At 46.9% G+C, this 24,093-nt stretch overlaps 1 protein-coding gene across 1 annotated transcript; it reads right to left on the bottom strand.

Moving 5' to 3' along the window:
- Window positions 1-13,272: 13,272 nt before the first annotated feature.
- On the bottom strand, window positions 13,273-23,235 carry PTGER3 (prostaglandin E receptor 3; the record flags this gene model as incomplete). Its single annotated transcript, XM_082312160.1, has 2 exons — window positions 13,273-13,560; window positions 22,402-23,235. 2 exons carry the CDS (start codon window positions 23,233-23,235, stop codon window positions 13,273-13,275), a joined length of 1,122 nt encoding a protein of 373 aa, XP_082168286.1.
- Window positions 23,236-24,093: the final 858 nt, after the last annotated feature.

Genomic DNA, 24,093 nt, shown 5'->3' with positions numbered 1-24,093 from the left:
TGGAAAAGCTTTAGGACAGTGACGCTAGGTGACTTACAGAGCTGCGCTGCAACCCAGTGATCACCTAAATGTGGGTTTCGAATAAAAAACAATAGGCATATTGATAGCAAAGAGATTTTTATTGATAACCAAGAGGAGTTATTATTTCATTAACAAGGGATGCATCAAAGTATTTGTTTCTAAAGCCCCCTGTGGCATTGACCTGCTCTTTATAAGAAATGGCAAACCATATTCTGCATATGGAGGAAGGCACACAGACAGTTCAGACAGACTTGCAGTATTTGTATATGTTGTACATCTGCATTGATGTGGTCACGTTACAAACAGTCCCTCTGCTTGCCCCCAGCAGCAGTTCCTCCTCAGGCGGTGGCATCTCCTTCCCTAAGGTCAAGTGTGCTGCGGCTCTGGTGGCTGCAGTTTATTAGACCAGATCAAGGTTCTGAAAAAATCTAGGATATTTTTCCTCCTTCAAAGGTATGCATCCATGTGCTTTGTGAACTTGGGAATGTCTTCTGTGAACTACTTGTGGTGTAATTCAGAGATGAACATTTCAGCTGTGTGCTGCCTTTGCAGCACTGATTGTCTCTTTTTCTTTACTTTGATTGAAATGACTCATCCACAACTTAATTCTAGGGGATTTACCAAAATAATTTCTGGGCAAGTACTTTATTAGATACTATCTGAAAGATAACCATGGCATCAGCAAATGGGAGTTTTATTTGTGTCGGCTGGGGACACACAAATGGAAAGTGAATTATCTGGACCCAGTGTGGGAGAGGAGCCTGGCTGTGGTGGGCAGGACCCAGGGTCTGTGGGGTTGTGACGAAGTCGGTGTCTCAGGGTTAGTTAGGTATTGAAGCAACAGTAGTTTTGAAGGCACCAGTCTGGAAGGAGAATCCTAACCATGGTAGGTTTGAATGTAGCCTTCAGTGAGCGGTGCAGAGCAGAGAGGGACAGATGGATGGACACTACTGCTGTGGAGTATCGCTTCTGCAGGAGCCCTTGCCTTAGGTTACGCTGGTGAAGAGTCATCTCATGTCTTTGGCTTCATTCCTGTGGATTTACACCCCAGCGTGGGCAGAAAAATCTGACATATTGCTGGCCTTGGTCTTTCAAGTCATACTGGGGAGGATGGTAGGAAACACTCTGTCAGAAGCTCTTCAGTTCGAATATACTGTGTATTCATCATATACCAAATGTGTGTTTTAATTATGCAGTAGCAGCAAGAGATACCAGAGAACGGGGCATGCATTTAATAAGAAAAAGAATCAATAAAATTTGGTTTATTATACTTCCTAAAAGCCACCACAACGTTGCCTTTATTAAATTTCTGATCAGCTTATAAGACTCGGGAATGGCCATTTTAAAACTAGAAATAAATTTTGCCACCTGGTGAAATCCTGTCATGCTGCAGGCTGGCGGAGGTTTAGTGACTTCTAATGCAGTTGGGATGGTTTATGTCTCCCACAGACCTCCCTGTCCAGTTGTGAAGCATTTCCATAAACCAAGATGTACTTCTCCAGGATTTTGCTCTCTGGCTGAGCTGTAGGATAGTTTGAATCATCCACTGTAAAGGATAGGTATGAGTTAAGATGATCTGAAGTAATTCAGGTTTGGGTTGATCTCTATGGTTTTTTGTTTTTCATTATACATTTAGAAAAAAATCCTAATTTTAAATGTGGCATTAAATGGGTCTGTACCCTTAGTTGTCTTTGGAGGTTGCTCTCAGGCTGTCTTGAAGATGCTTCTGTACCTCCGTCTTGAAAGATGTGCTGTGGTAATGCAGCACTTCGCTGCTGGGCTTTGTAGAGACTGAACTGACCTCTGGTTCCATGAGCCATGGGCTGGTGCCCACCTCAGAGGGGTTCGGAAGGAGCAGGAACCCTGCAAAGATGGGACTTGCGTGTTTCTGGAGGAAACTTTTCACTCCTCAGCCTTTAGCTTCAGAGGGGCATTTTCCTTTTTTTTTTTGTTTTTGTTTTTGTTTTAATCTCAGGACGGTGCCTGCGTGTACCCTGTGTAGGAGACATCACCATGTGTGCAGCAACCCTATGGGTCTCCTGCCCCGCCAGTGGCACCTCTGGGCTGGGCCCCGCTGGCAGCTGCCTCTGCCAACACAACGTCCTTCTGCAGTCAATGAGTACATGTCTTGCTTTGCCACCTTTGGGGAGGACACAGCAGCCTTGGCAGAGGACAAAAAGGGCAGTAAGTTCTTGCCCTTCACAATGTAAATTTATCTGGAGGTTTAACCTGCCGGGCTGCTTTATCACTGCTCTGCCTGTGACGCTGGGCTGGCATTGCCAGCAAGGCGGACTGCTTCTGAAACTGCATTCTTCAGCAAAGCAGAGATCGTTTTATTATTATTATGGTTTGGATAAAACATTGTCATTAAAAGGCTCCAGCTGAAGTTTGTCACTGTGGAAGTAACGAGGCTTTCTTCTGCTGCTCTGGCTCAGGAGATGACTGACTGCAGGGATGGCTGATGAAGGAAACGCTCCGGTTGGAGAGAACAGTAATTTGCAGAGTCTGTAGCCTCATCTTATCTTCCTGTCAAGGGCCTTCAAAAGATCAAGAGCAGCAGCATGAAAGGGAGAGGAGGGGAAGAAACCTGATAATTCTGAGGTTAAATCATTTATTTCCAGAGTGTTTCAACACATCCAATCCCTTTATAGTAGTGACTCTCCCCCTCTTCATTAGACGCAAGGTAATAGCACAGATTTAACAGAAAAATGAGCAGCTTCTGAAGACCAGAAAGGGCTATGAGGTGGTTTAGTGCAAGGGCCTGGCAAACGTGTCAGTGGAGGCTTTACCTGTCCTCTTCTGAGGAAGACTCATGATTTGACCTGTCCAGGAGATAGATACTCCATCACATCTGGCGGTTTTAGTCTAAGTCCACATTCACTGTTTTACATACATAGCACCTAAATTGTAATTTCAAACTCTCTGGTTTTAGTCTTGAGCCACTGAACCTCATTGCATTTTATTCTGCTAAATGAGATGCCCTACAAAAAGCTGATATTTCCTTGCCTTCATGACATTTATGTACCATAAAAGATGTTAATATTTCAAAGATGCCTTTAGTTTTAAAGATTTTAAGTATCAGTATTTAAAGATTTAAGATCCCTTACACCTGAGTTACAGGAGCCAGCTCTCCCCTGTGGGGAATAGAGGCCTCTGGCGTGTTGTCTGCCCGTGCTGGGGAAGGGATGGAGGGAGGCTGTGGTCGAGGTGGGTTTGAAGCATCACCAGCCTGTGATGTCCTGGGGTGGGTCAGCTCTGCGGCACGGGTGACTTCCCACCCCAAACCCGCCTGTATGTGCTGTCACCCTCAGCACATGGGCTTCATCCCAGCTCCAGTGGAACATCTCTCTGGTCTTGGGCTGTAGCACAGTACTTAGCCATGAAGACTGGTCCAGACTCACTGATGGGCGAGCTCCCTTGGATGGGGACTGGAGGTGTTTGCACATTGCACAGCTCTCATGGTGGGAGAGACCGGCTCCAACCTTTCCCTAAGTTGGCAGGATGAGACAAAACCTTGCCCAAATGTGAGTAAAGGGTTTCTAGGCATGTTTTTGTCTCTGTTCTTTAAAGCCTGTTCACGTTCAGGGCCAGTGAATTGCGAATACATCAGGCAAAATCCAACTGACTCCAACCTGTCATATAAACCACAAATTGTTGGGAATTACATCTTCATACTATAAAGTCACCCTAAAACAGGGTGTATACTTCTTTTCATCTGCAAGCCCAAGAGCCTTCATAAATGCTAAATTTATTTTTCCTAATGGATGCATGTAATAACTGTGGCTCCCCTCTATGCAAACAGCCTGTATGTTGAAGGGTGGAGAAGGTTTGTTAAATCAGTATGTTTACAAAAAGTCATAATAGCTGGGGCTTCTATCCTTTGCTCCAATTTATTATCAAAACAAAGCGGCCCAAAATATAAACACATTGTCTTCAATAAAATGCATTTGAACATATTTAACATATTTTATATTCAACGCAGTTCTTTTATGTTCTGCAGTGGACCAAAGCGAGGGCTGAATTTCTGCGCATCCCCCGTTAGCATCAGTGTTGGGGCCTGCCGAGACTGCTCTGTTCTTTAGGGCACCAGCCTGGGTGAACTCAGTTAATTCTCCTTTTGACTTCATTCCTGAAAAATTTGAAATGTTCAGAGGGAAACCAGAGCTTGATGAAGCCGGCCAGAGGACTGCCACTGGCTGGGGTCAACCAGAAATGGCTTGGATCTACAGAGTGAACCGCAAATCACCAGTCCAAAGTCCTGCTCGGCTACCACTTCAGAGCATGCTGCCTGCCAGTGAGCTGCCTGCCGGCGAGCTGCCTGCTTCAGATCTGCCAGCCAGCGAGCTGCCTGCCGCTGCTGCCTTTGTGGTGCACTGGGACTCTGTGGGCTGCTAAGATATGCCCAAGATAGGGTGCTGGTGCTCTGTATTTTCACAGGCAATGCTGTGGAAAGGCAGGAGTGCAACAGGCAGGATGCAGGCGTGGGAGGGCAGAGCCCCTGCCAGCCTTTCGAGTGCTCATGCAGCCAGGGCTCTTTGTCTTTAATGTGCCTGGGATAGCCCTGTGGCCCTGGCACCCCAGCGGGTCTCTTCATGAAGCCCTACAAGCAGTTAAATCCTGACAGAAACGGAAAATTTTCTTTGCACTTCCCAGGAGGAATGAAAACACCAAGGAAAACGGAGCATGGAGGTGTTTGGCTAAAAGACACCCAGCATTAGTTTTGCGGTGTGTGCAGCCTGGGAGCAGGATAATCATCAAGCGTATGCTCAGTTTTGATGGCAGTGGTGCTGGGGAAGGGCTGAATTCAGCCCTGCAGGGAGCACCGGCCGTCCCCGACGCTGCGGGCGCTGGGGCATGCTGCTGCCTGGCGCCGGGGGAATAACTCACTGCTGCTTGCTGAAGCCGGGAAAAGCTCTGACCCTTTTCAGCACAACCCCCCAGGATGGTGCTCACTGCAGTGCCCATGCTTCCACTGAGAAAAAACTAGGAAACCATAAAAGTAGCAGCCAGTTAATTTATAACCTGCTGTTCTCAAGTGAAATGGCTGCAGATTAATAATGCACAGAAAGGATCTGGGACTCAGCCAGCCTTCTCAAAGGAGGAATCTCAGGAACATTAATACCAGTGAGCTACATGGTGACTTCAGTTCCCATAAATCGTCGGCGATCCACAGGACACAGCCTGTAAATACCTTTCCAGTCCCGTCGCTCTTGCCAACAGTTTTTAGAAAAGATCCACCAGACCCAAGTTTGCTGGACACGAGAAGCCTATGGATTGCAAGCTGTTGCTTCACAAGCCGAGTTTGGGTTATTGCTTATTTGAAAGTCCTTGAGGATTCCTGGGTGCTAGCAGGCAGCTGAGGGATGGCTCTTTTTCCCTTTGCACCCCTGGCTGCAGATATTGTTTCCTTTCCCCCTCGCACGGTGTCCATGGGAGCTGGGAGGTCTGACCTTGTCGTGTCCATATAACGCAGCTGTGCCAGCTCTTGCTGTGGTGGAAATCCCGCTCAGCCATCACAAGAAGCTCCTGCTGGGTCCAGGGAACTTCTTCACTGAACACCTGAGCTTGGAAGAAGCTGCCCCACGGAAGCTGGCTTGGTTTGCAGCTGGGATTAGATGGCAACAAGTGCAATAGCACACTAGCGCACAGATAGTCATACATATGTATATATGAAATAAATGGGCATTTCAAGTAGTCACCATCAGCCAAGATCAGATCTCAGGGTTAGTGAAGCCCAGCACTACCGGAGAGTGCTGGGGAACATCCTGGGCACGTGGGACTTGGAAGACTGGAGGGCCAAGGGGTCACTGCAAGCCAGAGGAACGCCTCAGTCCTTCACGGAGAGTGGCCTTGGGTATACAGCTTATGTAGGTAATTCATCCCTGGTCCCAAATCTTTTACTGCATTGGTGTAATCTAAAATACTTCATTGAATACACAGCATCTTACCCGCAGGCAGTCAGAGGCTCCCACTTCCAACACAGATCAGCTCACCCCTGAGGCCATTTTGTCGATGCCTCTGGTAACCCAGAATCACATATTTATTTGAAAATTGTTATCTTCTGCCTTTGTAACTGTGTTTATAATTTGTCAAAACAGTATTCTTAAAATACTCATTTCCACATAATGAAAAATACAGCCACTGCATTTAATTTTTTTAATTGTATTGGGGGATCTGTTAAACAAAAATGGGGCACTGCCTGCACCCCGAGAGCTGGGACGTGCCCCCTGTGAGACCAAGCACCAGCTCTGATTCTGCACGGAGACTCACGATGAGCCACGGATGGAGGAAGCATGTAGAAAACCACGACTGGCTTCCCCAGGGCTTTCTCAGCCCCACTGGGCAGAGAGCCGAGGGACATGCCTGGAGGCAGCATGGCCGAGGGGGCTGGGGCCAAAGTGAGCTGGTGGGGAGGGCTGTGCTCAGGATCAACTCTTCCTCTGGGTGAAAACTTCATCAAGGGAGCCCGAGCAGGATTTCAGCCTGTAAAACACACTTTGCATCCCACCAAAGTTCCTGTAACTCTGGGCGGAGACTTGTGCATCTTGAAAAAGCTGTTTATCCTTGCAGAGTACACTTTTGGGGAGCTTTTTGCTGTCTCTGGGCAACCAGACCTATCAGCTGTTGTTCTTCCTGCTGCTGTTCAAGATAAAATAGATTTGCTTTCTGTGGTTCCATTTCTTTCATTTCACAGCCTTTAATGCTCTCTTGCGTTCTGCTTTTTTTTTTAACATAGTTTCTTTGTTGTTTTTTTTTTTTAAACTGAGGTCAAATTAGCTGGTAAAAGGAAATTTAAAATTAGACCCTCTGCGGGTCTGAGGCTGGGTGGTGAGGTGTTTCTTCGGCGACCTGTGGGACTTGCACTGAGAGTGGAGCTGCAGCAAGGCTGAGTGCGTCGGAAAGCCTGTCCCTCGGCGGCAGATGTGCCGGTGCTGGCTGGGGGCTGAGGGGCAGGGCTGCAGGGAGCTGTGCTGCAGGGATGCGCATGGCCATCTCAGCAGGGATGGTTTATCCGATGCCAGGGTTTCACTTCTAAACTTTCTGGAGGAGCCTGTGCGAGGCAGAGGGAGGGCTGCTGAGACCAGCTGCCACCTTCCTCTCCCAGCACCGTCTTCGGCAGCTCTGGCCGCCAGCGCTGCTCCCTCATGCCTCACCATTGGGCTGATCTCACCCTGCCTGCTGCTTCAGCGGTGGGGCCGAAGCCCTGAGCCGGTCCCGAGGCAACACAGTGGAGACCCAGCATCGCCCACTGCTCCCCTTGGGTTTCCCTTTGTGTTTACCCGCATTTGCCTTTCCATGACTAACGGGGCTGGTTACGGGTCAGCCCTGGTTTTGCACTGCCCTCTTCTCCCACTGACTTTGAAATAGGCTCCTTCTTTCTGTATTCTGCTTAAAAATTCACACTTCAAGCTAGAAGCCAAGCACTGCAGGTTCCCTGGTGACTTTCTGGTGCCACAGACCCAGCTCTGTCCCCAGCAATGCTGCTGAACAGCCCCGCATCACAGCGAGGGCTCGCACCGGGGTCCAGCCCCCCTGTCAGCCCTGCCAGTGCCCTAACCCCCAAATCCCACTTATGGAAGCATCTGAGCTGCTACTCTGAATGATAAGCCAGAAGGAGAAAACTGTAACTAAGCAAAAAACCAGTTAAATAAAATGGTGGTGACCATCGCAGGAGAGGTCTCGTGCTCAACTACTGTTGCCTTTACAAGTCTTCAGACTTTAACTAGCATGCTATGAAGTTTCTATTCTAAATTATTTAATGTTATCTACAAATGTCAAGTGAATGAAAAAATATAATTTGGGATTTGTTACGCTTGCTGTCTAAAGCTTATGTTTTAATTTAGAAAATGTGGCAATTAGCAGGGGATCTCCCGGGTATCTGAAGTCTTATTTCAGCACATCAGGCCAGTTTGGGTGCCTGATACCTCCTCCTCACCAATTTTGTCTTGCTCTTTTGGGGAGTGATTCATGCTTTACCACTGAGCATTATTCAACTTCCTTATTCTCCCACAGCGCAGCAAACACATCCATTTCTCACAATTACTTTACGTGCAAGATTTGGGCCTCCTTTTACATGCTTGTTTTGCAAATAAACATCTTGGGTAATGCTGCGTCTGTGCAGCCTGTTTGCTTTCAAATTCACATGCTCAGAGCGATAGCGATCAGCGCCGACATCATCGATCGATGCGTTTAAGCCTGTTTGTTTGTGAGCGTGTGAGAGGCAGGCAGTAACGCTGTCAGTCACGCTGGGATCACAGGGTTGCTCTGGCTCTGCTAAGCTGGGCTGATGTTTTAGTGCAGTGGGTGCCTGTTGTTGAGGTGAGGGGTGGCCAGCAAAGGGAGGAAGCTGAAGACGAGGGCAGCAGACACCCTGACACCTGGGGCCTGGTGCTGCTACCGTGGGACCCCCGGGGCTCCAGTCGCATTGCTCTGGGGGTGGCAGGACCCACCTTGGCAGGGCTCAGGGAAACCAGCGTAAGGTGCGTTCACCGGGACAGCTCGACCAGCATTGTGGCACCGACTATTGGGCAATCACCGTTGGTGTGCATGGCTGGCACAGAATGAGCCCGCCGGCTGGGTGCTGCTGACACGGTCACATGCACCGAGCACCGAGCACCCACCTTGCTGCTGGCAGGGACCCAGCCCCAGCCCGCCCTCGGAGGCACCGCTCTGCCCACAGGGCACAGCGAAGCCCGGGCTTTGTTCACGGCCACTGGGACGTCCCGGGCTTCTGAAGCCCTGGGTTTGCTCCGCACGTGCTTCTCTGGCTGCTGGCAGACCATGGGTGGCAGATATCTTCATTTGTCCTTGCCCGATAGGACCCAACATGGGGCCACAGAGCCGCAGAGCGATGCATGACACTGCAAAGCGACCACAGCCCAAACTACTGGGCTCGGTACCACTGCGGCCCTGAGTGGCTTTTTGGGTCAGCTGCAGGAAACGCTCTGTCTGTAATTTGGTTTCAGTCTGTTTGGTATTAAGAGCGTCCCTTTTTATGTTGAAGCATCCACGTATGAAGTTGTTCATGCTCCCTTCTGGTCCCCAGAAGTGAAAGATTTCAATGCAGCAGTCACTGTTTGCCAGCTCCTCGCATTTGCATGCTAATAGATAAAAATTAAGCGATAGTATTTCCAGTTCTGCAGTGACATGCTAGGTTGAGAAAATTTAAAGAAAAATTTAAATAAAGGTCCTTTTGATATTATTAGCTGCAAAGCACTGATTTCAAGGTTTCCATCAGCCTGTGACTGTTGACATTAACTCCTGCACCCGGATGCTCAGGCTCTGCCCAAGCTGCAGGAGAGGTTTACACGATAAACAGGTTTCTGCCCTGGGGCACCCACCCATGGGACACTTCAGTAAGTCCTTTATGAAGGAATCCTTTTTCCAGGAGAATCTCCTCTCAGGACAGTAGCCAAGAAAAGCTGTAATTTGAAAGATGAGCTTTGCTGGGTATATCTGTCCTCTGTGTATTAGCTCGTGGCTGTTTCTCTGGGGTGCCAGTCCACACTGAAACATGGTACCACTGCGTGGCAATCACTATAAATGCATCGAGCAGCAAGGGAACAGGCAGGGCATTTGAAATAAGGGAAAATTGCATATGGTCATTTGCTGTTTCTCTTCTGAAGGTCATTTAACTTGGGAGAAACACATGGTGACATTTCACTGGCTTGCCGGAGGAGCACACTAAATGCTGTTGTGGTGATGGGTTGGGTTTGCCCATCCTAATGATGCTTCCAGCACATTAGTGGAGTCACTGCTCTTCAGTATGAATCTGCTCTAGAAGCTCAAAAGTTTGTGTTAAAATTACAAAATGTGTAAAAAAAAAAAAAGTAAAATAATGTAAATAATGTAAAAAAATGTGGGAACACCCTTGGTGAGAGGGGCTGCGGATGGTCACCCACACAGGCTCTGGCACACGGGCTTGGCTGAAATGCTTCAGACATTGAGTTGGGTCTCAGATTCAGGGGTGCACAGAGTCCCAGTCCTGCGTGCTTTTCCCACCCAGCACTCGAGAGGTGTGAGCTTGGCATACAGCGGGTTAGGAACTGCAAAGCCTGTACTGACGCAGCAAACCGAACCAGCCTTCCTCAGCGGCGCAGCGCGGTTCCCATAGGCGAAGGTCACTAGCTGGAAGACTGTGCAGATAAAATCTGATCTATGTGAACCTGTCAAGACCTGTTGTATTGTATCAGCAGGTGGTGCTTTTGCAAAACTCACTTAACCATTTATTGGAAGGCCTGTTAGTAAACAGTGCTTTACAGGTTAGGATCAACCCTTCTCCATCCCCTGCCGCTTTGTGCACAGCCCGTCGGGAGCGGGCAGCAGGGAGGAAGGTGGGCGAGCGCCCTGCGGCTCCCCTCGCCAGGACAGATCGGCTCCGCCAGCCGTCACAGCCGGGCGCCGGGGGCTGCGCTTCCACCTGCAGCTCTCTACAGGGTGTTGGAAATTGCTGTGACACCGCGTCCCAGGCAAGAGTCATCAAGGGTTATTCTGTCGAACTTTTATTCTGACTGATACAACACATTGATTTGGTTCACAAACAAGCTAGTTTTTAAGGCAAACAATGATCTCAAAGTCATCTTTCCATACACTACAGTTTCCATAACATCTTTGACAGAAGTACGACATATTAAAACCAGTATTAGAAATACCACTGTAGGGAAATTTAAATACATCACATAAAAGGCATCTTTACAGAAATGCAACAAAAATACACCACTCAAACAAGTAAATGGGAAACAAAAGCTTTCATTTACACTAAACTCTTTGAATTAATTTTTGAAAGTGTGTTCCTCCAGCCATGTCCCGTTACGGCAGCCATGGCTGGCAAATAATGCTTGAACTCCTTTTCTGTAAACAAATTAAAAGCAGGCGTTCTTTCCCATTTTCTGATATTTAAAGTAACTTCTTCGTATTACCGCACCCAAAGATGGACAGAACTGCCTTTTGCCAAATATAAAAGTAAGTAAGTAAGTGTCCTATTTCACTGAGAAAAGGCATGGCGTAACAAAATTATTTTAAGCAAACCAAAGTGAAAGCACCCCTGACACTTAAGAACAACTCATGTTCAGTTACTCAAGAAGTGAACAAGGGTCCCTTCCCACAGCCGACTTAAGGCAATGTCACGTTTGAGCTGTTCGCTCATTACCACGTATTTGATTGTGTACAGGAAAAAAGCAGCATTCTCCTCTTGCTGCTATAAAAGGGCTGATAAAAGGGAGATTCCTTCACTCTTCCTTGCAGAACTTCTCCCTCGCTATCCCACTTACAATCCCAGAGTCGGCTGTATGCTCTGTAAGTGCTGCTGCTCAGAAATTTCTTGACAAAGAATGATTCAGTCTAATTGTTAAGGTCATCCTGACATATTTTACAAGCGACTGAGTTTGTTTATTTGTTTTAAAAAGCTAATGTACATAAACCGAACAATATGAATCCTCTGGACAGCAGAACAGGCTTTTTATATTCCAAAAAATTTTTTTAAAAGAAGTATGAATCCTGCAAGGCACTTTTTCACAGAAAACAAGTAATATTTTTATTTCACCGTGTTCCCGAAAGTGCCGATTAGTAAATGAACTGGGGCTAGCAGCACTGTCGACGTGCAGGCATGTGTAGTCGTTACCCTCAACACTGGCTCACACACAGTGCAGCAGCTCGCCGGGGCCACGCGGCTCTGAGCGTGGGGTCCCACAGCCTGAAGTACGCAGTCGACTTGTAACTGAAAAAGGAATTTATTCCATTAAATTGAAGAAGATGATGAGACTGACAAAAGAAAGGCAGTACACCTTCGGAAATGTGCCTCTCTGTGGTTTTAGTCTGGCTCTTGAATTAAAGACAGCAGCCTTTAGGTTGTACTCAAATACCACCCAGATAAAATTAGATTTATGTAGACAGTGGCTTCTGCTGTCAGATTAATTATTTTTGACTGATAAGAAGATAAGCAATCAGACAACACAGCAGCAGAAAAAGAAAAGTGAGTAGCCAGTTTCTCTTTTGAGTAGCTACTTTTATAAACAAATGAAGAGAAGTAAAAATAAAGGTTCTGTGCAAGAAATTCCTATCAATCAGATGCAGGATTACATTTGCCTTTAAGGCCCCTGAATTCGGTACTATATGGCACATAGTGTATGGTGTACAACTATACAATATATTGTATTTTATTGTATTTGCATCTAATTTCACCCAAGAGGCCATGAAACCAGAGACATTAGAGGCTATCATCTACAAAAGGGTGAAGAAAATGAGGAAAAAATGCAGCCCTTGTAAAGATAAACTTCAGATGTGACACAAATGGATTAGTTTTCTGATAAAACCTGAAAGTTACCTGGGGGAAAGATCGGGCTAATGCACACACTCTACCCACCTCTTCCAGTCTGCTTTATTTTAAAAATTCCCAAAGCTGCCATATCTCTCAAATTTGCCTTTTTGCAGGAAAGAAGAAATAAACTATTTTGGGGTACTATTTTGGCCACTTTGTAGGACATTTTAGTAATGAAGAAGTTTTGAGTGGCATCCCCATTACTTAAAAATCATTTGATGTTCATTTTATTCCTGGACATGTGCATTTCCAACTAAAACAACTCATATGAAAGCAGTATTTTTGGCTTTGTAAACCTTTGCCATTAATCTACAGGAAGAAGAACACTTACTGTCTCTTACAACCTGTTTATCACTCTCTCCATCTGCTCAAAGTAGTTTTACAGTGTGCTTTGCAAACAGCACTTCTTGTTATGCCTGGGTATTTCACAGGCCGGTATTTAAAAAAAAAAAACCAACAGATTTCTCATTTGTGCTATTTGTCCCAATGCCACATCCTCCTCAGCAGCTGAGCTTACTTTAGCATCCACGCAGAATAAGTATTTATCAGCACAATCCATGTGTCATGAGACTCGTGCTACCTTCAGTTCTCAAAAGAGAATGATGTAACATCATTGGTACAACACAACCTTTTCAGTTTTAAGCCACTGGAATCCAAATAAAGTCTCCTAATTTTGTCTTCCTTTAATTCTTGTATATTTACACATATGAATGGCAATAACAACAGAATGTAGAAATAAAACCAATTCCTTCTTCTGTATTTGAGAATTTTTGGCACATCGGATAAATAATTAGTTGGCACTATAGGTCCACTCAGTAACACCATTTTCAGCTATTTATGCAGTTGCTAACATGTTACGGATACCCCAATTCACAGTAAGATTTAAAACTACTCGTTGGCAAAAGTAAATTCCATGCAAATGGATCAATGTTCCTTCATGCCGTTGTCCGTCGGATTTCCTCTGACAAGGTGATTGATCTCTCTTTCCACTCATTGTTAGAGCACTTGGAGACAGCGTTGGCTGCTTGACAGAACTTCTGGAGGAGGATCTTTCTGAGCAGCAGGTAAACCCATGGATCCAGTATTTGGTTTAGCGAGGCCAAACGCACAGCTGTCAAGAAGAAATTGCATTCCTTGTGCAGTTCTGCGCTTTGGGCTTCACTGGAGAATCCCTTGCAGTGTTCAAAGGATGTGTGGCTGAAGATCATCTTCAACATCGTTATCTAAGGAAAGTTAGGAGGAAAAAGCGATATATGTTAGGAGACTGTTATGTGTATATGACTATACGCAAATATCCCTAAAGAAAAAAATCCTGTCAAGAAATTTTTTTCCTCCCTCATCCAATTCAAACTGTGATCAGAACAAATAAGCATTGGGAGAGCAACTCAGTTTGTGTGTGTGTGTAAAACAAGTGATAAACATGATACCTTTCAGCTACCAGTCACATTTATTTATAGATCTCATGCTAAAACAAGGCAGCGCATGCTGCTTGCCTACTTGAGACACAAGTGAAAGGTGTGTGCTAAATTCTAGAGGTTCAAGACGGCCTTGGCTAGAAAGGGAAATTACTGATCTTGCAGAATTGACTTAAAGGGACTCATTTTATCATTATCTTATTAGCACAATTACAAGGAACAGCTGAATAACTCATGATGAGTAGAGCTCTTCAAAATTATGTTATAAACAGTAAATGTCAAAAAAAAAGAATTTAAAATACAAAAATGTCTTCATTTTTTTTAAAGCTAAGACGTTTTATTCTATGACTTCTAAATTTTAGAATTTTATTTTAAGGTAAACTATTCTGCTTATGAACTGAGCCAAATTAAAAGAAAAAGGTTAATAAAGGTGTTTTGGGCTAGGAGTCAAGAAAACATTTTAAGTCAACAGAAAAAAAATCTTCTGTCAAAAACCAGACTGCATTCTGTGTTAACCTTACCTATATTTCCTCCTTTCCCCCCTCAGTTCGGCTCCCCCAGTGAACAGAGTGACATATTTAGGAATCTGTTTCCCACAGCATCCGAACTGGCATGACCGAGAGACACTATTTACACTGTAAAATGTTTCACATAAGTAGAACATTCTGTAACTGATGCCTCCCATACCTCACAGCACAGATCAGCAAGCTCTGGCCTGGGAGCCAAAAGCTACATGCAGGTTGATTTTTTGGGGGATTAAATGCCATCAAGCATGGTAGCATCTTGATTTACAATACCAGTTACACAGGGTAGGGCTGTCGGGGTCCTGCCATGGGTATTACGTGGATGGCACATGTCAGACCATAAGCACTGGTCAGCAATAGTCACTCATTTATTCAGAAAAGCCAAAGAAGAGGCAGCTTTGATTAATACTTTCACCCCAAAGTCTGTACTTTAAGGTAATTTTATCGCTTGTATTTCAAAGTGCCAGTGAAGATATGTGCTGTTGGTACGTTACAGGCAGCAGGGAGGATCCATTTTTCTTATGGGTTGCTACAAGGCTTACAATCTTTAAAACACTTATAAACTGAAGACTGCACTATAATGATTCAATCAACTAAAATAACAATACATTGTACATTCTCATTTTTCAAATTAAGACATAAACCTGCTTTACAGCTATCAATGCCATGAGCCTTGAAACACAAGGACACCTTTATTCTCATGTTACAGACTAGAGAGGTAAGACTGCCAAGAGCTGCTACAGGCTGCACAGAAAACCTGTGACTGAAAAAGAACGCAGCTTGGGATCTCCAGTGCAGTGCTCCAGCCACAGGAGCATTGGTTTTGTTATCACGCTGCTGCTTATTCAGTAAAAACAGTGAGAAGCTTTGTTTGTTTGTTTGTTTGTTTGTGTTTAAAGCTGGTAATCTAGCTCACCAGAGCTGGTGTGTGATGCTCTCATATACTAATATATAACCATGGGAAATATGAATCACATTTTGAAAGATGTCGGATAGATATAATTTTCCATGGTTTAGTCAGTATCTCTTGCCTAAAGTTTTCTCCTGAGCTTTCTGTAGTAGCTGCTTAAAAATATATCACTTTAGAGGCTTTTAGTTGCTTCTCTGCAGATAACCTACATTAGATTTTGTACTGCAATGTTTCTTCCAGGAGCCCATAAACAAAGGGATCAAATTGTCTTCTGAGCAGGCACCTGCTATGCAACTTGCTGCCAAATGACGTGCGTATCAGCTGTATAATGGGGAAAATACCTGTGCTCTTACACCTGGCTGCGATGCACAATGAAGCGCTCGGGTGCTTTAGAGCAAGGAAAAAGGCAGAGCTGATGTGAGGATGGGGCATGCTTCATAATATATATCAGGTAACCGCAAGCAGGCCTTGTCCTTGGGTACCAGGTCCTGCCACAGACTGTGTGGCACTACCACTACCTACCACCACTGTGAAGTGTGGCAGCGTGAAGTGACCTGACACTTGCGAAGCCAGGAGTAGGGCCTGTGTCGTAAACTCTGTACTCCGAGGACAGGGCTATTGAACACCTAACTTTTCTGGACAGGTCCTTTTTTTGCTTGCAAATCTCTTCTGGGCATGACTGTCTGAATTTACTGCCTGGAAATCCTGCAGAATTAAGATGCAGTATGTCTGCACATTTTGATGTGTCTATTGTGTCTGTCAAGGAGGTGGATACCTATGCACAATGGCTCTGATGAACATCTAATTCACTGTCTTTGCAAAGGTCAGAGGTATCATACACCAAATAAACTGGCAGCCAGTCCTGAAAATGCAGGGAACAGCCTGAGGGACGAGACTCGCAGTCAATTATTCACAGCCCTGTCCAACTTCTTAACTTCAGCCTTTCGAAAGAACCAAGATAATCTGCACCAGCAGCAACACAAGCCAAGTGATCCCAGCCAAGGTTTTCCCACAGAAGGCTGTCTTCAGAGTGGAGTCAGAAAGGTCACGTCTGGACTGCTGCTGTCCTCATAAACTGGGACAGCCAGAGCAAGAGTGACCAGGAGCAGAGGCTACGGGGGGAGGATTTTTCCATTCAAAGGGATATTCTGGGTGCCAGATCAATAACCATGTGTTGACCTTGGAAAGACTTAGATGAGTCCGGAAGGCAGGGCGGCTTGCACAGCAAAGTAGCATTGTTTTTGTTTCTTTAAATAGAAGCAGTTGAGGATTCTTACTGCATTTAATTTAAATAAAAGTGAAAATAAGTAACCATTGGTAGAGCTTTTTAAAAATACAGACAGATACAGATCACATCAAAAGGCCACTTGTGCACCAGACCCACACAACCACAACGCTACCACTTCCTCTGCCACCTCTGGCTGTTTAGGACACTGTCACTGTCGCTGTCACTGTCACTGTCACAGCTCGGTCTACGCTGCCTGCAGCATCTGCCTCCTGTGCCCACGGCAGTATTACCATACCGTAAAGAGTAGCAGTATTATGTAAATATGCTGTGCCCATGTTACAGCCAATGGAAGCCACACCGCATTTGTCATTCCCAGTATCCGGATTACTTTCTCCCAGATCAGCTCTTCTAGCTCTTCCTTTGGGAACTCTGCAATGACCCTTGTTTTGCAGATCTTGCTGTTTTGTTCTTTTGTTAGTGAACCCATGGAGCTACAAAAATACCAGGCTAATAAAATACATTTCCCAAGCAAACAACTGCTGCGTATTTTTATTTTTATTACATAATATTCCTTTACTGGAATATTTGTTGGACCAACAATTGCTCTACTGGAAATATTATCTGTTTGATATTCTTAGAGGTTGTTTATCATGGCCTGTCCTGGTCTTCTAAATGAATTAAAAGAAAGACTGCAAAAGGTAGAGGAACAACATCAGGTGGAATAAAGTCAATGAAACTACACAATTTATGGCGATAAAAGTTTGGCTCAAAATGCATATAGTAATATGGTTGATAATTGTATTTATTCAATTAGAGTAGATAAAACTTTACTGTTATCACTGAATGTAGTTTTATAATAACATTAAACCTCCACTGCTATGGCTTTCAAACTTACAACCAAAGACAAGATGCATTTTGTGAGATAACTTTACAGTGTTTTGAATAAAGTTGGATTGTAGTACGCAAGAACTTTTCAGGTTGCTTCATAGGCTCCCCAGCTGGCAAACATCACTGTGATATATTGCCACTAGCTTAACTTTACATGGGCAGCCTGTGTTACCTCAGGGACTCCCAGGCAGCTTACAATTATAGTGCAAAGAATTTAGAATGAACTTCCACTGGGCGAGGGCGAGGGGGGAACACACGGACAAAAACTTTCCCAAAGATATTTTTCCAGTTTCACAAACTATGTTGGAAACTGCTGCTATTATCTGCAGTAAAAGATAGAGAATAAAACAGCTGATGTGCTGAAAGGTGCATATTTTTGCCAAGCAAGAGCTGAGTAGCTGGTCTGGAACGTGGGGTAAGAATCTGACGGGATATTCCTGGCCCCAGACTGCAAAAATCTTTTCTTGAGATAGCTTCCAAAAAACCAAACATGTTTTCTATGCATCATGAAGACAGGAGGATTCATCCTCTTACACTGCTTCTCCTCTCCCATTAGCCCTAATCTGTTGCTTAAATAATTCTCTCACACATAAAGAAGCAAGCCGTAGAAGGAACAGAGGATTCTCCTGATGAAATACAAATAGTGGCTGTGGTGAGAGAACCACGGAAAGCCACGATGGAGAGGATATGATTTTTCCTTGTAATGACTAACAATACCTATAGTCACGTACCATCTTGTTTTAAAATCAAAACTCTAATTTATTCTCATAAAATTTTTAGGACTCTCTTCTGCTGCCTCTGCTGAAGCTGAGGCAGAATGAAAGACTTCCGTTCAAGCACGCCAAATGCCATTACAGACTCCGCTTGTGGACCCCTGAAGGAGAACTTCCCATTGCCTAGCACAAACACGGATTTCTTTTTTAAAATAGAAATACTGCCTGTCGCAGGCAAAGCTAACACAAGTCCAGCCAACAAGACTACAGAGGGGCATGTTGGGCATCCACACCACCTTAACCTTGGTTCACCCCCTCACTGTAGCTGCTCGTCCATCAGATTTACAATAATCCAGAAAGGATCTAACTTACATGGCACCTGACAATCTATCTTTATTAGCAACCTTCTTGCAGAAGGGCAATGCAACACCTCCTGGTGTGCATAGACCACAGACGTATCAATACGTCCTGGGAAGGACTGCTTCTCAAGAGCTGGCTCCGCATCAAGGCCATGCTGCTTTCTGCATGGCAGCATCACACACCTGGCATGTGCGCAGGCAGCACTGCGTGCAGCGCTCTCTCATCTGCCACCTCGAAGGACGCTCACTGGCAGAGCAACCTCCACTTCTCTGTTGCTGAGAAACATATGATAGTGGAATAATTTGCAATCCTCTCGGAGAATTACTGGAGAAGGCTGAGGATTTTAATAACAACATGTTTACAGAAGGATAATAATGCAGGGAATCATGACAAGGTCCCATCCAAGTCTAGCGGGATTCCAACAAATGTGGTGTAATTTTTACCACTTGGTTGTGACCTTATCTAGACAAATACAGTCCAGAAAAATCCAGTCTTTTGGCAAAACTGAAATGATCAGTACGCTGGGGCAGTTTTGAAACAGGTGGCTATTTCAGCCTCAGATGGAAGCGGAGCATAAGTGGGAAGAGTTACTGATCCATAGAAAAGGAGCCATCTGTTTTCCTTGAAGCTCAGTGATATCACTGTCTTTTTTTCTAAGTGAAGGTGCTTTCCATCACTTTGTCTTGCACATCTAAAAATATTACAAAATAATATATTTTTAATAAAAATACCTGTAAAGGAGATGTATTTAATTTCTGTCTGACAGGAGGGTTAAGGAGAAGTATTGTAATGGGAAAAGCAGCATAATAAAAGAATTGTATGAGAATTCCAGTTTGTGCTGCACCGGTGTTTCTGTGCAATCAAGGAATAGCTTCCTCTCTTTAACCTCAGACTCATTTCAATCTGCTGTCAGTTTAGTTCAATGGTTATGCTCCAAAGCTCAGCATCAAAATAAATAGAAGATTAGCGTGAACTGGAAACCACTTATGATAAAGCAATATCGTATTGAAGTGGAGCATTTTCCCAAGTTCTCCATGCTGAATTCAAGTAAGATCCTGAGTGCGCAACAAAAGGAGACAATGCCTACATAATGTATGCACTGCCTCTCCTACCAAATGCAGCATACATCAAGAAAAGGAGGGACGCTTCATTAAGCCATTTAGAGCATAGCTGCTATCGTCAGAAGTTTCACTTTTCTGCTAAATCACATTTAATTTTGTCATTTTCATCAACAGATCAAGTCTAAAAATACTGTCTGTGTAAAAGGGCATTGTTTACCTAATAGTAATAGTTGTCAGAATCCGTTAGTCCTAGGTTATAAAACTCAGATTTCTTTTTTAAAAAAAACCAAAATCTCCTCTGAAAATCCCTGGATTCCTGTTTCAACTAAATTTCTTACAACTGCTAAATGATGCAGCTATAGGTTAAATAAGTTCTACAATCTGGCTTTCACTGAAAATGCGCTTGCATTACTCCATGGTCACTCATCCAAAAATCTGGCCTCTTATTCCTAATTTGTACTTTGTAGTTGTACAGGAAACACTGAAGTGTATGTATAAGTAGGCTTCTGTAGTCATGACTCTTTTGAGAATATGCTGACTATACAGAGAAGTTTTTCAGAACTCTGCAGAACAAGTTATATGCTTTTAAGTGTTGGTGCTGCACAGGGAAGTGAACTGTTGACAAATTCACTCTGGATTACGGCTGTGTCACCCAGTGGGGCAGCAGTCCTCCACACAATCGTAAAATGCACACAAAGCATTGCCAGCCAATATCTCTTCAACTGGCCCTGCCTTTGACTCAGAGCGTCAGGCTCCTCGCCAGGGAGTCAGTTCACCTTCCATGGCCAAACCTCAGAGAAGCTCTGCTTTTACCAGCTCCCTGAGCATTTTCTGGAGGTGTCAGTGTTGTTTACAACAGGCTGTTTGACCTGGGCTCTGCTCCATTAACTCATCCCATTAACACTTCCCACAGATCCATTCAGTAGAGCGAGTGTAGCTGTATCAGTTTGACTTCTGACTGTTAAATCTGCAAAAATGCCACAGGAAGGAAACCACTAAGAGGAATCCCTGCATCCTCACTGATTTTTCTGAGTACTCTGGTTCTGAAGGAAGAAAAAAAAGTGTCCCTCATCTCAGGGATTTTCTCTCGATGCTACAAAGCTGGTTAAACCCCCAGGTGCAATAGCTCCATGGCCTCCGGGCTGCTCCGGGGAGCAGCATGGCTCTTGCTACCTTGGCTGCGGAGGGCAGGGCAGAACCTGCATCCCAACGGAAAGACTACAAAAGCAAGGGCTGGGAGGCAAATATACTTCCTTCATTTAATAAATGCCTTCTAATTTTTTCATCTGTTTAATTATGGACAAGCATGCAACAGTTAACTTCTGTAAAATAACGAAATCCTAGTGTCTCCCATTGCGACTTAACTGTACACGCCAGCGGGGCAGCAGGACGTGCCACAGCAATGTTAATAGCTAGCCAGGGTGTCTGGGGCTGCAGGCAATCAATGCATGGAGACACAGAAGCAGTGACAGGGCAGTCTCCTGGTTTAACTTACCAAATCTAGCGTTCCTTGGGGTCTGAGGAGCAGAACGTTATTCTTTGCTCTCAAGTTTTCACTAAATTTTCAGTGTGGTCTCATATTTTACTTTCATCACAAGCTCTTAATGATCTCTAGAAAGTTAACTTACAGCCTCTGACTTATTTTGGGGTGGGGTTATTTTGGAGATTTGGTGGAATTTTAATTAATTTACAAGAATAACATTACTTCAATTAATTTGGTTTTTATTTTTACCTCATCCCCATTGGCTGTTAGCTTTGTCAGCCATTCCTCTTATCACAGCCCCATTTACGAGAGCTCAAGTTCTCTCTGCACAAGGAAGAAAAATCCTTCTCTGGCCATAAAGTACCTTTCACATAACTTCAAAATTACCATAGCTAGCTTCAGCCCTTTCCTGCTTATAGATCCCAAGTATAAACTTTCCAAAAATCATACTATCCTCTGACAGCAGAATAAGCTGGCCTCTTTACATGGGGTACTGGACTCCTGGGTGTGCCCTTGACCCACATGGCAGAAAGAGACATGGATTCAGCCTCCTCCACTCCTAAATTATGAGGAGGGGTTTACCCCAGTTTGATAAGAAAGGGCATAAACGAGGAATAACAAAATAGTGGAAAGAAACGCAAGGATCTTTTAAAAAAACAGAAACAAAAAGCCCAGAATGCTGCCATAAATCAGATACAGTGAGCAATCTGCTGAAAACCAGAAGGCACTTGCACAGTCACAAGTCATACCTTTTCTCATAAAGCACTGAAGTAAGTTTTGGTACAAGGTGGGAGCAAATAAAAAATCATAAACGGCTGTCTCCCGTGAGCACAGGGCTCCATCACAGTGAGGTCTCAATAAACTTTCTCACAGGTCCCCCTAAATGAGGCACAAGCAGGTTTTGGTTCCCCTTGTCCCGTCACCTTCAGACCCCTATGGTGCTACCGAGCAGGTACAACGTGCTGGTCAGGCTGTGCTGGGCAGGAGCACAGCGTGCCCTCCCTGCCCCTGGAGCCCGCTGCTGGTGCCAGCCACTCTCCCTCCCCTCTAAATCTGCCCCTTGTCTGCCCAGTGCCTGCGATTCTGTGCCGCAAGCGCTGCTGACTTCAGCGTCCTGCTCCCAGACCCACGGTCTCCTCGCGTCCCGCCTTTCTCCTCTGTGCAAGACCCTTGTTCTCCTCAAGGTCCCTCCCTGACTCCAGTTCCTTTGTTTTATTTTTCCAAATACGCTGCACATGGCCATCCTCTTGGACCTCTCCCACCTTCTCTCCTACCAGCCTTCCACACCAGGCTCTGTCCCTGTCCCCGCTTTCTTTCCTCAGAGGCCATTCACGGCCACACTCTCCATGAGGAACCTGAACCGTTGGTGCCTCCCGCCCTGCGCAGGCCAGCAGCTCTCGGGCCACCCTGTCTCCTGCCCTGAGGGAGGGAGGGAGGGAGGAGGCCTGGGGTTAAGCCACAGCGGGCAGCAAGGCGACCTACCAGCAGCGGTGACCAGCAGGCTGAGAGGACACACATGATCCCCAAGAGCTGGATCAGTGTCTCCATGGCGATTCGCCCCCACTGCTTGCTGGAGCGCGATGCAGTCGCTTTGGTCCGACAACGAGACACCAAGGCCTCGATGGTGGCCAGGTTGCATGCCATAGTCACCACAAGGGAGAGGAGCCCGAGGATGGCAAAGGTGGAGGCGAAGAAGAGGCTCCCAGTGAGCTGGCTGTCGCTGGTGCTGATGAAGCACCAGGTGCCGGGCCACTGCAGAGTGTACTGGCCCACACCGGCGATGGGCAGGAGGGCGAAGGCGAACACGGCCAGCCAGATGCCGAGCAGCACCGCCTTCGTCACCCGCGTCTTCATGTGGCTGGCGTACCAGTGGGGCGCGCGGATGGCCAGCGTCCTCTCCACGGCCATGGCGCTGGCGATGAAGAGCGGGCAGAGACCGAAGACTGTCATGCTGAAGCCGAAGAAGGCACAGAGGTGGCCCGAGGGGTCGACAGCGTCCCAGGCGCGGTCGGACAGGTAGACGGAGATGACGATGGGGCTGGTCAGCAGCTGCCCCAGCAGGTCGGTGAGCGCCAGGGAGCCGATGCACAGCAGGAAGGACCGCTTCCGACGGCTCTTCTTGGCCCGGTAGCTGCGGGAGACCAGCAGCATGGCCAGGGCATTGCCCACGATGCCCGTGATCATCATGGTTAGCGGGAACGCCACCGAGACGGTGCTGCAGCCCTCCGCTGGCCGCCCCGTCCCGTTGCCCCGCTGCCGCATGGCGCCGGGGTCGGTGCCGTTGGGGTCGCCCTGGCACTGCGGCCAGCGGCTCATCCCGGCGGGCAACCGCCCATGGCTGTGAGGAGCGGAGAAGCGAGGCGCGGCGTTACCGGGCGGCGCGCGGTGGGCGGGAGCTGTTACAAGGCGGGGGCGGGCGGGAGAGGGACGGCCCTTCCCGCCCCCAGGGAAAGGGAGAGGCGGCACGGCGGGGCCGCGCACCTCCGCGGAGCCGCCGGTAGCGGCACCCCGCCGCCCTCAGGCGCGGGGCCGGGAACGCTGCCGTGCCCCAGGACGGGTCTGGGGGCCCGGCGGCACCGGCCGTGCCCCGCCGCGGGGACGGCTCTCTCGGGCGGCCCGCCGGGACGGGGGCACCCGGCCGGCCCCCGGCGCGATCGCGGTGGCGGGCGCTGCTCGAGCCGGTCCGTGAGCTGTGTCGCCCCCGGGCGGCAGCGGGGCTGTCCCCGTCCCCCCGCCCCTCCGGCGGGACCGGGACCGGGACCGGGACCGGGACCGGGACCGGGACCGGGACGGCGCTGTGCTGCAGCTCGGAATCGGTCACTGGGGTCTTCCCCTGCCCTTCCCGACCCGCCTCACCGGCTGGAAGCGCACGCTGCCTTGCAGCCCTCCCGGTTGCGGTGCTGGAGGCTGAGTGGCTGCCGAGCTGGTGCAGGCGGCGCTCGGTGGCGGGGGCCGCCGCTCGGGCTGGCCGCGGGCTGGCCGGACCCGGCCGCGGGACCTCGCTGTCCGCGCCAGCAGCTCCCTCCGCGCTGGTGGCAACGAACGCGAGGTCGTCTTTCTCTTTCTCCTTTCTTTTCCTGCTCTAGGTAACTTTCAGGACTCTGTTTTAGCACAGCTCAGGCACAACCAAGTTGTTTCTCTGTTCTCAGGCCGTACCTGGCTTGATTAACCACA

This window comes from Platalea leucorodia (genome assembly GCF_965183815.1).
Source record: "Platalea leucorodia genome assembly, chromosome: 5".
NCBI lineage: Eukaryota > Metazoa > Chordata > Aves > Pelecaniformes > Threskiornithidae > Platalea > Platalea leucorodia.
The sequence above is the reverse complement of the archived record's forward strand: the minus strand, read 5'-3'. Positions and strand labels throughout refer to the sequence as shown.